Source organism: Stegostoma tigrinum, chromosome 9, assembly GCF_030684315.1.
Source record: "Stegostoma tigrinum isolate sSteTig4 chromosome 9, sSteTig4.hap1, whole genome shotgun sequence".
NCBI lineage: Eukaryota > Metazoa > Chordata > Chondrichthyes > Orectolobiformes > Stegostomatidae > Stegostoma > Stegostoma tigrinum.
In genome coordinates this window covers 63,550,113-63,566,126 of record NC_081362.1, presented here as the reverse complement: position 1 = coordinate 63,566,126, position 16,014 = coordinate 63,550,113, and the positions used below count along the sequence as shown (strand labels likewise).

Sequence of the window (16,014 nt, the reverse complement as noted above, 5' to 3'; positions counted from 1 at the left end):
TCATCCATGTACCTTTCCAAATCTTTTTTAAATGTTGCTATTGTGCCTTCCTTAACGACTTTTTCTGTGGCAGCCCATTCCATATATGCACCTTTCTCTACATGAAGGTCCTTCTTAATTCTTTCACCTCTTACCTTAAACTTATGCCCCCCAGTTTTCAATTCCCCATCCCTGGGGAAAAAAGACTAAATGATCTCGTCCTATTTGTGCCCCTCATGATTTTATGCACCTCAATAAAGTCACCCCTCAAACCTTCCAATGAACAAAGTGCTATCTTGGCCAAACCTCTCCCTATAAACTCAGCCCTACTAGTCCTGGCAACATCTTTTTAAACCTTCTTTGCACACTTTCCAGTTCAACTGTGTCTTTCCTCACTTTCCAGTTCAATTGTGTCTTTCCTATGACAGGGTGACCAAAACTGTACACAATGGTCCAAGTGTAGCCTCCCCACCAGCTTATACAACTGTAACATAACATCCCAACTCTTATACTCGGTGTCTCAACCAATGGAGCCAGCATTCTCAATGCCTTCTTCACTCTGTCTACCTGTGACGCTGCTTTCAATGAACTATGTACTTCTGCTCCCAGGTCCCGCTTTTCCCCAACACTCCTCAGGACCTTACCATTTACTGTACAAGTCCTACCTTGGTTTGACTTTCCGAAGTGCAACACCTCACACTTATCTGCATTGAATTGCATTTCCCCATCTGAACAAGATCCCTGAGTAATTTTTGATAACCTTCCTCACTGTCAATGTTATCTCCTAATGTTGTATCATCTGCAGACTTATTCATTGTGCCTTGTACATGCACATCTAGATCATTTATGTAAATAACAAAGGTCCCAGCACTGACTCCTGTGACACGCCACGAGTCACAGACCTCCAGTCTGAGAAATTACCTTCAACCATCACCGTCTGCTTCCGACCATAGAACCAATTTTGAATCCAGTTAGCTGGCTGTTCCTGGATCCCACGCAACCCAACCTTCATGACTAGTCTGCCATGCAGGACCTTGCCAAAGGTCTTACTAAAGTCCATCCAGACAACATCTGCTACTCCACCCTGATCTATCATCTTTGTTACAGTTCAGAAAACTTAAAAGATTTGTCAGACATGGCTTCCTGCACACGAATCCATGTTGACTATCCCTAACCAGACCTTGACTATTTAAGAGTTAACAAGGTGTGGAGCTGGATGAACAAGCAGGCCAAAGCAGCATCAGAGGAGCAGGAAAACTGTCATTTCAGGCCTAGACCCTGCAAGTGTTGGTTGATCCTGTCCCTCACTATCCTCTCCAATAATTTGCCTGTCACTGATGTCAGGCTCACTGGCCTGAAGTTCCCTGGCTTACCTCACTACCTTTCTTGAACAATGGAATAACATTAGCTACCCTCCAGTCTTCTGGAACTTCAGTGGCTGAAGATGAAGCAAAAACATCTGCAGGAGTCCTTGCAGTTTCTTCCCCAGCTTCCCACAACATCCGAGGATAGACTTGATCAGGCCCAGGGGATTTATCCACCTTAATACGATATAATCTGCAAACACCTCATCTCTGGTAATATGTATGTGGCCCAAAATATCCCCATTTGTTTCGCTTATTTCCATAACATTCATGATTTTCTCACCAGTGAACACTGAAGAGAAATATTCAGTAAAAACCTCTCCATCTTATCTGGCTCCACACATAGATGGCCATGCTTGTCTTTAAGAGGACTTAGTCTTTCCCTTGCCACCCTTTTAATATAGGCATAAAAACTTCTGGGATTATCTTTAATCTTAGCTGCAGAATCTATCTCATACCGTATTTCTACTCTTCTAATTTGCCCTTGAGCGTGCTCCTACACTGTTTATAGTCATTCAGGGATCCACTTGAGCCCGATAGCCTAAACCCAGTGTATGCTGCTGCCTTTTTCTTGACCAGGGCTTCATTATCCCTCGTCAGCCAGGGATCCCTAAACCTGCCAGCCTTTCCATTCACTCTTAACAGGGACATACTGTCCTTGCACTCTTGACATCACATTTTTTTAAAAGCCTGTCTTTTGCTTGTCGTCCCTTTTCCTTCAAACAGGGGGTAGTGGGTATGTGGAATGAGCTGCCAGAAGTGGTAGAGGTATGTACAATTCAAACATTTAAAAGACAGTTTGACAGATACGTGGACAGTAAAGGTTTAGGAGGATGTTGGACAAGCAGAGGCAAACTGGACTAGTTCATTGTAGGAAACCTGGTCAGCATGGACAAGTTTTACTGAAAAGCTGGTTTCCATGCTGTATGCCTCTATGACTCGAGTGTTATGACTGGGACAGTTTGGTGAATGAGCTTAGATCATTGTGGGTGAAAATCTCAGAACAGAGTCGGGAGGAGGAACAAAAGGCAGTGCTAGGAAAACTGAAATGAGTAGAAAGCGTGGAGTTGAATCACCAACTAAAACACAAATGAAGGCTTATGAGGAAGTATTAAACGCTAAAATTATACAAGTATGGGATCTTGGGAGAACGTTTTTTTTAACAGCACAGTGGCAGACCCTGCCAGAGATTGTTGAAATCTCCGAAGCAATTACAAATCCTTTTCTCAAATGCTACAAAAGAACTTCAAAGTTACAAACAAGACAGTGGGCTGAAAATAGGCATGCAAAAAGCCATTACATGGATCATTGATTTATCTCACTGTAAGGAAGTGAACTTGCTCCTTGGACCCTCTTAGTTTGATGGCTTATGACTGTTCTACCTGCTGCTTTTGAACAAGTTTTACTTGGATTAAAATGGTCCGTAGTTCATGAGATTTACTTTTTACAGTGAAACAACTAAATTTCGGTGGAACAAAAACGGAAATTGCTGGCAGAACTCAACAGGTCTGGCAGCATCTGTGGTGAGAAAGCACAGTTAACATTTTGTGTTAACATCATGGTGACTCTTCATCTGGTGGTTCTGATGAAGAGTTACTGAACTCAACATTTACTCTGCTTTCTCCCCACAGATGCTGCCAGAACTGCTAAGGTCCACCAGCAGTGTCCGTCCTTGTTTCTAATGGCCAACATCTGCAGTTGTCCTTGTCATCTTTAAAGTACTTTGGTTTTGTTAGGAGCTGATCCTACTTTTTCTGTAAAATTTGATTACTAGAGCAACAAAAAAAGTTTCCTAAATTTCCTCAGCATCTGTATGAAATTGGTGGCATTGTGGCTTAGTAGTTAGCTATGCTGCCTCACAATGCCACAGACCTGGATTCAATTCCAGCCTCAGTAACTGATGGTCTCTGTGGGTGTTTCCTGTAGGTGCTGTAGTTTCCTCCCCAGATCCAAAGTTGTGTTGGATTAGTTATTGTAAATTGCTCATAGCACCTTTAGGACATCCAGGCTAGGTGGATTAGCCATAATAAATGTGAGGTTACGGGAATAGGATGGGATGCTGGGTCTGGTTGGAACGCTTTTCGGAGAGTCAGTGCGAACTTGATGGGCCGAATGGCATTGTTCTGCACTGTAGGGATTTGATGAAATTAATTCTTATTCATGTGAGATTTTGAAGAAGATGAAGGAATGCCATCATCTTAACTCCTGCCCAACCTCTAAATGAAATGTTGTCACAACATTAAAGACATGCATGATTTAAAAAATTTCTTCTTTACTTCCATCTTTGCTAGAATATGCAATTACCCAACACACTCAGTAGCCTTTCAGCCAGCCAGGTACGCATCTGTGTACTGTGGCAACTTTTGTTATTTTATATCCCTCTGCTAACAGGTATTCTTTGGGGTTAGCTGGCTCTTTTAGAGTTGAATTTTCATTTGGAGAGACAGCTAATGCTATTTGCATCTCACGACGCTTATTGGTCTAGGTCAGTAACCAGTAATAATCCCTGTTGAGTCTCGATATTCCCAATCCTCAACTGATGGCTTTTCTGAGGCTTGGGAGAACAAAAAAAAAACTTCTTTGTACATTTGTACAAAAATCCTCAAGTTGGTAAGTCTGCCACACCCTCACCCCTTTTGAAATCATTGGAGGATTTATGCTCCAATACTAATGCCAGTTGTTTGACTTGCTTTAGAAGGAGTGCTTTAATGTTGTCTCTTGTACACAATAGCACAGCCTAAAAGTACGGTTTACTGCCACTGACAAGGCCTTGAGAGGGAAAGCATCTATGTGTAGCTTTGTTTTTGTTTTCAATTTTTGTTTCCTCTACAGCTGCATGAACAGTTTACAGACACAGATGCGCTGTTCTTACTTTAACATCCTTGTGTTTTTTTAAATTTTGTTAGTTGTTGTTGCACCTTTGGATGATTGGTGCTACGATTCTGTTTTTCTCTGGCAGTTTTATTTTCCCCTCACATTTAATCTTACGTACTTACTGAGTCCATCTTCAATGTTAGAGATGAGGGGGAAATCCTTCAATGGAAAAGGGTACACTGCCTTCATGCAAAAGGGAATCAGAACAACATCTTTTTGACCTGAAACAAAAACAGAAATTCATGGAGAAACTCAAAGTCTGGTCACATCTGTGGCAGAAAAGTAGAGCTAATGGCTTGAGTCCTCTTACCAGATTACTGGTAATCTGGTAAATGGACTCAAAATATTAACTCTGCTTTGCTTTTCCACCACAGATGCTGCCAGACCTGCTGAGTTTCCTCAGCAATTTCTGTTTTTGTTTCAGATATTCAGCTGTGTTTATTCAATTAATATTCTGTGACTTTTTTTCATTCTCAATCTTTTTAAAAAGCAATAAAATTCAAACTATAAACTTCTTAGGAATCTGTCCGAAAGTGTCAACCCTCTGGTTCACAGTCAGAAGATAGCTACAGAACTCAGCAAGACAAAAAGAAGTATCGACACAGACCAGAGCCTCTCTACATCCCTCCACCTTCTGTCAACCTCTCTGCTTCATATCAAGGTGCTACACTGTACCAAAGTCAGCTTCGTTCACCAAGAATCATGGGAGACCACCTGCTGGACAGGACACACGAGCTCCCACCGTACACACCACCCCCGATGTTAAGTCCAGTGAGACAGGGCTCTGGCCTTTTCAGCAGTGTCATTTCATCTTCGTATGTTGGCACTTATTCTGCACTGCCACTCACTCCTTCAACGCCACGCATCCTGCTTGGTCATGCTAGTGAGTATTTTTATGTTTAACTTTGTTTAGTTGGTAATTTTTTATTTCACTGATAAGATCCAATCTTGAATTTGGCTTGATTCTGATTTCAGGGAGTTGTTTTGAGATCATTATACTTGGGTTTTTTTTTCTAGTTGGCAGTATTCTCCCCAACAAGCAGGTTAACAAAGTGTGCTAATTTGCAGTTTAGGAAAGGTCGAAGCACAGTGTTGAGTGACTTGTCGTCAGACTTGTTTTACATTGTTTTTTGTTAATAATGGCCAAGTGCCTGAGCTTCAGTTCATACTTTATTCCTGGATGAATTTGATGCGGTTCACCTTATGTTTCTCATGACAAATGTCTCCTGTTTAATGTACAATGATATGGTTTCACTGTTCTCTCTTGGCTGCTGAATGATGCATTTTGGGAGTCCATGTCTGTAGCAGGATAAATGCAATAGGCTTTTCAATGCTCATTGCCAAGTAAAGTTTTCTGAATAAAAGTGTAACTGCATTATACATCCTAATTTCAGATTGTACATTGCTGAAGAAGTTATTTACATTTTGCAATTTTTCTGCCCATCTTTAAAACTAGCATACCCATACTTAGCTTTGATAGTCAAGTGATTTAGGTAACAATGTAAATATCATTAGAAACTCGTGTGCAGGTACAAAGAATGGATCAAAACTACGAGTGAAATTTTGACACTTGGCTCAAAGAACTACAATTGAAAAGTGAGAAGTTATACTTTATACTTCACTTGTACAGAGCCTTAGGTACATGAGCACAGTTCAGTTTGACAGCATTACACAAGGAGGATAGCTTGACTTCAGGTACAGGATCATTCCATTGGAACAATACTGTGGTTTAAGGTTTAATGAATTGAGACTTGTTTGTATAAATTTGATTGAATTCTAAACTGAAGGAAATAGAAATAAATATTTTGAAAGGAATAAATACAGTAGCTCATAAAATAGTCGATCTACACCTAGCCTTTCTGCTAAACATTCAAAATGAAAGGGTGAAATCATCAAATTTGAACTGGAATTTAGGAGTGAATCCAGGCAGCTCTGTTTAATGAGAGGGGTGGAATTCTGAAACTGTATCCCAAAACATGGTGAATGTTGGTTCACTTCAATCTGTTAAGGACTGAGAGGATAGATTGTTATTAGAAAATATGATCTAATGATAGATGAATGGCATACATATCAACCATTTTCTTATTGAATGGTGGAAAAGGTCCAGGTTGAATGCCCTGCTCTGGTTCTTGTGTTGCCAAATGTCTTTGAGTGAAATGAAAATGTTGCCCGGGTTAGTTTGATTGAAGCCAGGTTAGAAAGAACTGACTAACAACTCTTTTAGTTAATATTACATAAATATTCTTCTTAACTTTTTAACAAGAATATCCTCTTATTATTGTTTTGCCCTGATTTCAGATAGCATTGATGCATTGACAATAACTCCTGGTCCTGGGGAGCAAACTGTTGATATTGAACCGTAAGTGACCTCTTTTAACTAATGCTTAAGACATCACAGTCAAATTAGTTGCTCACGCACTTCTCTTCCTACACCCAAGAAAACCGCAATTCCTGTTGAAGGACACACTGAAGTTTATTTCCTTGAAAAAGATTTGTTCAATATCAAGGGAACTATGCATTGCTATTCCCTTATTGCATTTCCCCCATTGCTTTGTGTAGAAGTGTTCTGACATCGACCCAAGTCATAGTTTCAAAATTTGCAACCCAGAAGGCCAGCAAACAATGGGGAGGATAGTGACAGACTTGTTAAAATGAGGAGGCTGCTGAAATAGGCAGAACATGGCAGGTGGAACTTAACACATGAAATGTGAAGTGGTGAATTTTGGTAGGAAGGCCCGCATGGTAGACTAGTTAACAAGGTTAGATCATGTGGAACACAGCCATTTGGATACACAACTGGCTGAAAGGTAGGAGACAGGAAGGTGGTGATGAAATGTTGCTTTTCAGACTGGAGGCCTGTGACCAACAGTGTTTAGCAAGGATCGGTGCTGGGTCTATTGTTTTTTGCCATTTATATAAATGATTTGGATATGAATCTGGGAGGTATGGTTAATGAGTTTGCAGATGACACCAAAATTGGTGGTGTAGTGGACTAATAAGTAGGTTATCTTTAAAGTACGACAAAATCTTGACCAAGATTTGGCAGGCAGAGTTCAATTTAGTTGTGAGGTGCTTTATTTTAGTAAGACATATCAGGGCAGGACATGTAAGTTTGGGAGTTGGGAGGTCATGTTACAGCTGTACCAAGACATTGGTTAGACTACTTTTGGAGCACTGCATTCAGTTTTGATCTTGCAGCTGTAGGCAAGATGTTGTGGAACTTGAAAGGGTTCAGAAAAGATCAACAAGAATGTTGCCAGGGCTGGACGTTTTGAACTAGAGGGGGAGGCTGAATATACCAGGGTTATTTTCCCTGGAACTTTGGAGGCTGAAGGTTGACTTTACAGAGGCTTATAAAAGCATGACGGATAGGGACACGATAAATAGAAAAGGTCTTTTCCCAAGGGTAGGGGACTCTAAAACTCGAGGACATAGGTTTAAAGTGGTAAGGGAAGGATTTAAAGAGGCATATTTTTCATGCAGAGGGTGATGTGTGTATGGAATAAGCTGCCAGAGAAAATGGCTGGCATAATTACAACATTTAAAGGCGTCAGGATGTGTATGTGAATCAGAGGGGTTTAAAGGGATATGGGCCAAATGCTGGCACATGGGACTAGATTAATTGGGATATCTGGTCAATGTGGACAAGTTGCATTGTGGTGTACATCTCACTGACTGACTGGGGTGAATGAAAATCAATTACATTATATTATTTTTAAAGACAGTGCAAGGACTAAGAAGCTGGGCTTGTATTTATATATATATATATCTTTTGAAGGTCAAGGAACAAGTTAAGAAGGTATATCTAAAACAATATGCACATTTTCAGACACCTCCTTGACCTTGCTATCTCACCTGCTGTGCTACTTCAAGCATGTTAGGGATAAGGCCATCTCTGCACACAATGGATCATTCGCTTCCCTATCTCAATTGTGCTTTGTCTGTATCTGCTCCTTGAAAACACTCGCCCTAATCCACCTACAACTGCACTTTCAAAATCGCAATGTCTAATGTTTGGTTTTCTGTTCATTGGAACATTTTGGAAGGTAATGATTTGCTCAATTGCACCCTTGCTTCTACCTTTGTCGTAAACCCTACAAGAAGCAGTAATCTCTCTCATTATGACTATTCCTCCAGAACCTGTTGTGTTTGAACAATATTCTTGGTTTTGCAAAGAGGTATTGGTGTACCAAGTCTCAGAGGTTATTCCAAACCTTGCTTAATTACTGGTTAAGTCTAAGCTCAAGTACAGTGTTTGTGTGAATTCTGAATATCACACATCACAAAGGATCTTGTACGTTTGAGCTGGTACTGTAGAAACCACAGTCTAACTTAGCTCCTGACTTCTCAAAACCTGATGGATTACTCACCACTTGCCTGGATGAGTGCATTCCAACAAGACCCAAGAAGCTCAAAATCATCCAGAGACAAACCAGCCTACTTGTTTGGGACTCCATCTAATTAAAGATGTAGTTACTATTGTCTCACAGGCCTTAGGGCTGTGCTCTTGTTGGAGAGAGACACTTGATGGTGAGTTTAATCTGAGGGTCGCTGTGTCCATGCAAAGGGCTGGGTTGAGAAAGTGGGACCTTCATATCAACTTGAGCAATTGGTGTCATTCTGAATTACAAACCAGCTATTGAGCCAAATGAGGTAACCAGCCACTAGATTCCATTTAATTCCTTTAACTTTAATTGAATCAGTAACGCACAGTAGCAGCAGTGTATGCCACCCAAATAATGCATTTAAACAACTCATTTAAAATATCTTGGATAGCTCCTTCCAAAGCATGACTTCTGTAGTCTAGAAAGACAAGAATCTGCCTTCTTGAACTGCTGCAGTCCTTACACTATAGGGACTGCAGCAGTTCACAAAGGCAGATCACCATCACCTTTGTAAGATCGTTTTGAGGAAGACGATAAATGTGGCTTCGTCACCAACTCCCTGTGAATGAATAGGGTAGTAGCCCTTACAGCAGAGAAGAATAAGTAAAGCTAGAGGTGTTCAAAATCATGAAGGGTTCTGATAAAGTAGGTAAGGGAGCCATTTTCATTGCCAGAAGGTGCAGATGTAATTTTTAAAACTACAGAAGAAAATGTTTTTACACAGCGAATTATGATGGTTGAGGGAATGCCCTTCTTGCAAGGGATATGAAGGAAAATCCAGTAGTAACTTTCAAAAGGAATTGAATAAATATTTGAAATGGAATTATTTGTAGGGCATTAGGAAAACAGGAGGGATGGTGAATAATTAGATAGCATGTTCTATGCTTTATCATTCTGTTATTCCATTGAGCTGTTCTGATATATTGGATAGGAAGTTACCTTAAAAGTGAAGAGTGTAGGAGGGCAAACAAGAGGCAACACTAGGCATACCTAAAAATAGGGTGTTCAACATGTTGTGAAGCTACAAACCAGGACTACTGCCTAAGCAACGACTGATAGAGCTAAGCAGTTCTAAAGAAGCAGATCTACATATTGCAGTTGTGAATGGTGGTGAACAGTTAAACGACTGAGTGGAGGAGGTGGCTCCACTTATCACCCTATCCTCAAGGGTGAGTCAGGCCAGTGTAAAAGATCAGACCAAAACATTTGAAAGAATCTTCAGTCAGACATACTGAGTAGGTTATGAGCCATGTCAGCCTTCTCTGGAAGTCCCCAATATCACATGCACCACTCTGTCAACCAAATGATTACGAGAAATAGCTCTGAGCCACTGCAAAGGCTGTGGGCAGTAGTACTGAAGACTTGTGAATTAGAACTTGCCGTGCTCTTAGCCAAACTGTTCCAAAACAGCCACAACACTGGCAATTATTCAGGAATGTAGAAAATTGCCCAGGTATGTCCTGTACACACAAAGCATGATAAATTCAATCTCCAAGCCACTCACCATCCTGATTTGGAACAATGTAACTCTTCCTTCACTGTCACTGACACAAAAATACTGGAACTCCCTAAGAGCATTGTTCATCTCCCAACAACAAATGGACTCCATGGCTCAAGAAGGCAACTCACCACTCTCAGGGCAGTTAAGGATGGGTACTGTATGCAGGCCCACCCAGTTATGCCTACATTCCCTGAATAAATAATTAACACCTGAATCTTGGCAAAATATTCCTTGTCACTTTGTATCATTCGAGTTCAAGTAATTGAGATAAGCTTGGACATATTTGATAAAATCAAACAAAATCTAACATCAGTGGTTTCTTATTTGGAAGTAACCTCAATAGTAAGTCAGGCATCAATGTTGCAAATTGTCCACTTCTGCCTTGGCTAATTGCTAGGCAAAAGGGATGTAGGCTGTTCCCAGTATTTAGTGAAAGCTTCTGCCCATTTGTAGTGGATGCCTGTCAAGCAATACAATAACTCACTGACATTTGAAGAGTCCAAGGTATGCCAGTGACGTTGATCTGAGTGTCTCCAAGGTACATGTGGGAACTGATAATTTGATTGCTGTTTGTGCTGTGCAAAATATAAATCTTATTTGAACTGGAATTATTTTCAAAATATAATTATAAGGTTTAAAGTTTTATTTGAATTGAAGCAGTGCTTCATATAGCATACCAATGATATGACTAAACAAGTTTAGTGAAGGATTTTGCATAAAGGATTTTAGAAATGTGAACTTTATCAATACAATTTCAATGCACTTATTTTGTAGCCATTTAATTGATGCTTGGAAATGCTGAAATATGTATTTATTTTGTTAGGCGAATCAATATGGGATTGCGATTTCAAGCGGCAATTCCAGCATTGCGAGACAGGTCATTGGTTGAAAGGGATGTCTCCAAAGCAGACCTTGTGTGGAAGCCTTGGTGTGAACTGGATGACCCAGAAGTTCAACAAAAAGGTTTTCTGCCTCTTCACAAGACACATTTTGCAATTTAGTATATTACATAGATGTTTTTCTTTTTCAGGGAATATTCTGCCTGATGTTCTACCTTGTACAACTTTATTTTTTTACTTCCCACAAATATATGAAGACCCCAATGAGAACTTGGATGATTGGTTGCTCTTGAGGTTGTATCAATGAATTTTCCTTTCAACTTCAGATAGTTGTGGTTCTGGACTACATTCAGGCGGTGATTCCTGCTTGGTCAGCATGGAGGGCCCAAATGGCACCAACTCTTTGGCGTCATTATCTGACGTTTTTAGTGGCTGATGTAATCTGACTCATTGAATTTCCAGTTGATATAATATCACAATGTCTGCAGAGTTATAGTGAGACTGAAATACTTAATTTCTGATTAAATAAAAACACTTATTCTCCTTTGCACATACAATTGCTTTTTAACATCTTATTTAAAAATTATGGAAAGGATCCAGATATCTCTGAGTACATGCACTGTGCAACATGCATTTGAGCTAAATAAACCCAAGGTTCCTGGTCTTTGCTCTGATGGCTGGTCTCATTGGGCATGACAGTTTATTTATATCTTTAGCCTGGGAGCAGAATAAAACAATTGGGTGCCTGCATCCTGTCCTATAAGTGTATAATTGTCTATGTATTAGGTGGGAAGCCTTTGCCAAACACTTTGGTCCAGATTGTCTGATCAGGACCAGAAACTTTACAAGTTTACAAACTTAATGGGATGAAGAAATACACACTCGCTTTGGAAGGGTTCTCCATACAAATATATGGGGCCAGGAACTTTCAAGTCATGTATTCCAGACCAACAGGTATGCAGCCAGCAGTGAAATGGATCATTGTTGAAAGCACACACCTTTTATTTTAATACTACCTATTACGTTCCATGAGATTAAGTTCTGAAATCACTGATACCTGCTAAGAGATGGTACGTATGTAAGGAAAGTGGGCAAAAGCTTAGGGAGGCAGGAAGCTGCTCAAGTAGGATGTCCAGTAATAGGTGAGGGTTTTTGATAGCTTTGGGGAGTGTGTGTGTATTTTTTGTGTGTGTGTATTTTTTGTGTGTGTGTGTATTTTTTGTGTGTGTGTGTGTGTGAGACAGAAGGGCAGAGTGGATGGAATTGAGGAGGCTGATTTGTGGATCAGCTGGTGGTCAGTGAAGAGTGAGTTAGGTCAGCTGAGAGGGGCCCTCCTGGGTCATTGAGTGGGTCAAGCCCGAGGCAGGTTTGGGCTGGTGACCTTGGATATCCAGAAGGTTTGGGGAGGGAGTTAGCTCAATGGGTATGGAAGGGGTGGGCTGGGGTAAGAGAAAGCTTAGTTGCGTGTAGCTGATGGTTCTGGAGAGGTGTGGTTTAGGTTGAGTTGGATCCACTGGTGTTGGGGAATGATGGTTGGCGATTGCAAGGTCAGTTTTATAGTTAGCCTGGAGGCAGAGCAGGCTTTACTGCCTCTAGGTTTTTCTGCTTAATCGGTCACAAACCTCCCAAGTCTGTGATCAAAGTCAAAGCTAGGCCTTTGTTGGAAGATTCGATAAGTTAGATGTCTGTCTGTCAAAAGTTCCAACTTCCCAGGCACTTCCCACATAGTCAATGCACTGGAATTTCCATGTGGTCCTAAACCATGTCTTCTGCCTATCCAGAGACAGGAAGTTCTTCCTTTGTCCCAAACATTGGCAGATGCACAAGATCATGAAAATTAATTTTTAGTTGCTAAACACTAAATTGCAGGAGGTTCAGCAATTAAACCCACTCGCAATTTTTATTGTAGTTGCGTTTTCAGGATTCTGCCACAGTTCCAATTTTTTTTATTTTTAAAGCATCAACGTTATATTTTCATTTTCTACTGCAGGAAAAGAAATCTTTCCTTTACATACTGCCTTTCACTTGCTTGAAATATTCTGAATTCCCTCTTGGATGTTTGAATACCTCAAATCTGCTGTGCAGGCAAACACAAGAAGTTATTCACAATTAATCCAACAAACACTAATTCGTTAAATGAACAATTATATATTCTAATGTTAGTTAGGAATCATTGTAGTCCATAAAGAAATCATCACTGTTTTTAATCATGCCATGGAATCTTAGATTATTTGATATTGTTTATGAATTTGATAATACATGTTCAATATTTGTAAATTATGTAAGCTTAATTTTAAACTTTTTTTTACAGTGGAAGACCTGCTGAACATGGCTTGTTCTAGTGTAGTACCAGGTGGTGGGACAAATCGGGAACTTGCTCTCCATTGTCTTTTTGAGGCACATGGTAACATTTTGGTAAGTGTGACAGTACAGCTGTTTTACAGCTGAGATGATGATGCTTGTACAATACACATTTACATTTGCTTTGAATTGTTTTGAAGTGCACTGATCGCAAGTGAAAAATAAAGATTGTCAAGGATCTGGATTTTAATACATTTTGGGACGGCACGGTGGCTCAGTGGTTAGCACTGCAGCCTCACAGCGCCAGGGACCTGGGTTCAATTCCAGCCTCTGGCGACTGTCTGTCTGGAGTTTGCACATTCTCCCCGTGTCTGCGTGGGTTTCTTCCGGGTGCTCCAGTTTCCTCCCACAGTCCAAAGATGTGCAGGCTAGATGGATCGGCCATGCTAAATTGCCCATAGTGTTCAGGGGTGTGTGGGTTATAGAGGGATGGGGTCTGGGTGGCAAGCTCCAAGGGGCACTATGGACTTGTTGGGCCGAAGGGCCTGTTCCCACACTGCAGGGAATGGAATCTAATCATTGTTGCTTATGAAAACAGCAGCGTCTATTTCATTTTCTAAGAACCAAGTCATTTCAATTAAATCATCTTCAGGTCTGTGGTGCTGTTTTGCTCATTAAATGTACCATTGTTGAAAGTCAGCTATTAAAACATTAGGCAGCTCTGTTTTGGTGAATTTTGCAAAATAATAAATATTTTTGCTCTTAATAACTGTAGAAGTGAATGCTTGTGCTAAGGAACAACCTTCCTGAAAGGAACTCCATTTTGTCCTTTGTATGCACTGCACCGATAAAAGGAGAAATGCAGTGGTGGAAGTAACAAATTAAATAGGCTGGAAATCAGCAAATTGTTAAGCATTTATAAAGGTTAATGTTTTGTTGTGTGACCATTTCTTTGTTTAGAATAGCCTACTAAATAGAAGTTAAGAGAACATTGATTGTTATAATCCACATAATCTTCGTAATTTTTTGATGCAGTGAAATATCAGGTATTGATAAATAATGACTAGAATTAGAAAATGAAGAAGAAACAGAAACCTAAACAAACCACCAAGATGTCTCCGAGATAGCAAGGACTGCAGATGTGGAAGTCAAAGATCACACTGTGGAACTGGAACACAACTGTCTATCTTCTCTTCCACCTATCCATCCCACCGATCCGCCCTACCCATCCCACTGACCAATCCCCACAACTCACTGCATGCACTCACTTGTCACCATCCCACCTATCTTTACCAGCGCCACCCTCCCTCTGTCTCTATTTCTGAGCTCCCTTCCCCCTCTCCATTTCTGAAGAAGGGTCCTGGCCCAAATTGTCAACTTTCATGCCCAGATGTCAGTTTCTCTGTCAACATTATACATATGTGCTGTACAGAGCTTTATCTACATCTGTTTTATGAACACTATCAATTTAGCTGATGAATTCAAAGGTGCTTTGTGCCAAAACTTCTGTGCAGGATGGCAAAGTTTAGGTTGTTTTGTGTACAATGTCTGATGATATCTCAAACAAAAAGATTTAGAACCAATTGCAGAACTTGCAAGACTGAATACTTGGCCTAACTCCATTATTTACCCAATAATTGCTTAGTTTAATTCAAATATTTTGTTTAAAGTTTTCTGTCCATTTGTGTGACGTCTGCAAAGACCCTCTTTGAGATTGAACAATATGCTTTGTAATTGAAACCAACTGTCAAGTTTTTCTGATTTTTGAAATTTAACAACTATTATAGCGAAGTACAATTGGTTCTGATATAATGCAATAGTCCAGATCTCTTGCAATGTTTTATTAGAAGATTGTGTGGTAACTGTGATGATTAAAGCGATGGGGATGGAATCGCATTATAGCCAAAACTAGCAGGGAAGTTTAGCGTTATACAAAAATCTTTCTATAATTCTTTAATTGCATTAAAACCAATTCACATTGAAGGAAGAGATAACAAGGTGTAGAGCTGGATGAACACAGCAGGCCAAGCAGCATCATAGGAACAGGAAAGCTGATGTTTTGGGCCGAGACCCGATATCAGAAAAAAAACTGATGAAGGGCCAAGGCCCGAAACGTCAGCCTTCCTGCTCCTATGATGCTCCTTGCCCTGCTGTGCTCATCCAGCTCTACACCTTGTTATCTCGGATTCTCCAGCATCTGCAGTTCCTATTATCTTGCATTGAAGATACCTGTGTTATGTCAGAACCCACTCCAAATTCTTTACTAAGTTTCATTTGAGTGTAGCACAAGGGAATGTAAATAAATGTATTGTGCCAAAATGTACGATCAGTAAAAACAGCATGCAGTTGTCTATAAATATGTGGAATGTTGTGCTTCCCTGTTCTTTTTCTTTTGTGGCCCTTAAGAATGCTGCCAAACCATTGATTACATATCTTTCTGTTTCCTTTTATGGTAGGTAGCTGTGGATATTTTACTGATGAAGATGCCACTTAAAGCTAAATCTCATCCACTGGCTGATTATCACTATGCTGGTATGTAAAATCCAGACATATCTAACTTCTTTTTGAAATTTCGTTGGATAGAGTCATGCAATACGGAGACAGATCTTTCAATCCAACCAGTCCACGCCGACCCATAATTCCGAACCAAATGAGTCCCATCTATCTGAATTTAGGTCATAGCCCTCCAAACATTTCTTATTCATGTGTCTGTCTGAATGTCTTTTAAATGTTGTAACTGTACCCGTATCCACCCCCACTTCTGGAATTTT

At 40.3% G+C, this 16,014-nt stretch overlaps 1 protein-coding gene across 9 annotated transcripts in view; it reads left to right on the top strand.

Annotated features, from left to right (window-relative positions):
• LOC125454927 (transcriptional-regulating factor 1) overlaps positions 1 to 16,014 on the top strand; it is a 251,903-nt gene that overhangs the window by 201,573 nt on the left and 34,316 nt on the right. For all 9 annotated transcript variants that reach the window (XM_059648596.1, XM_059648599.1, XM_048536259.2 and 6 more), the window contains 5 exons: positions 4,737 to 5,100; positions 6,516 to 6,576; positions 10,927 to 11,066; positions 13,254 to 13,357; positions 15,700 to 15,775. In XM_059648596.1, coding sequence (XP_059504579.1) covers positions 4,737 to 5,100; positions 6,516 to 6,576; positions 10,927 to 11,066; positions 13,254 to 13,357; positions 15,700 to 15,775 — 745 coding nt within the window. The remainder of the gene's footprint in view (positions 1 to 4,736; positions 5,101 to 6,515; positions 6,577 to 10,926; positions 11,067 to 13,253; positions 13,358 to 15,699; positions 15,776 to 16,014) is intronic.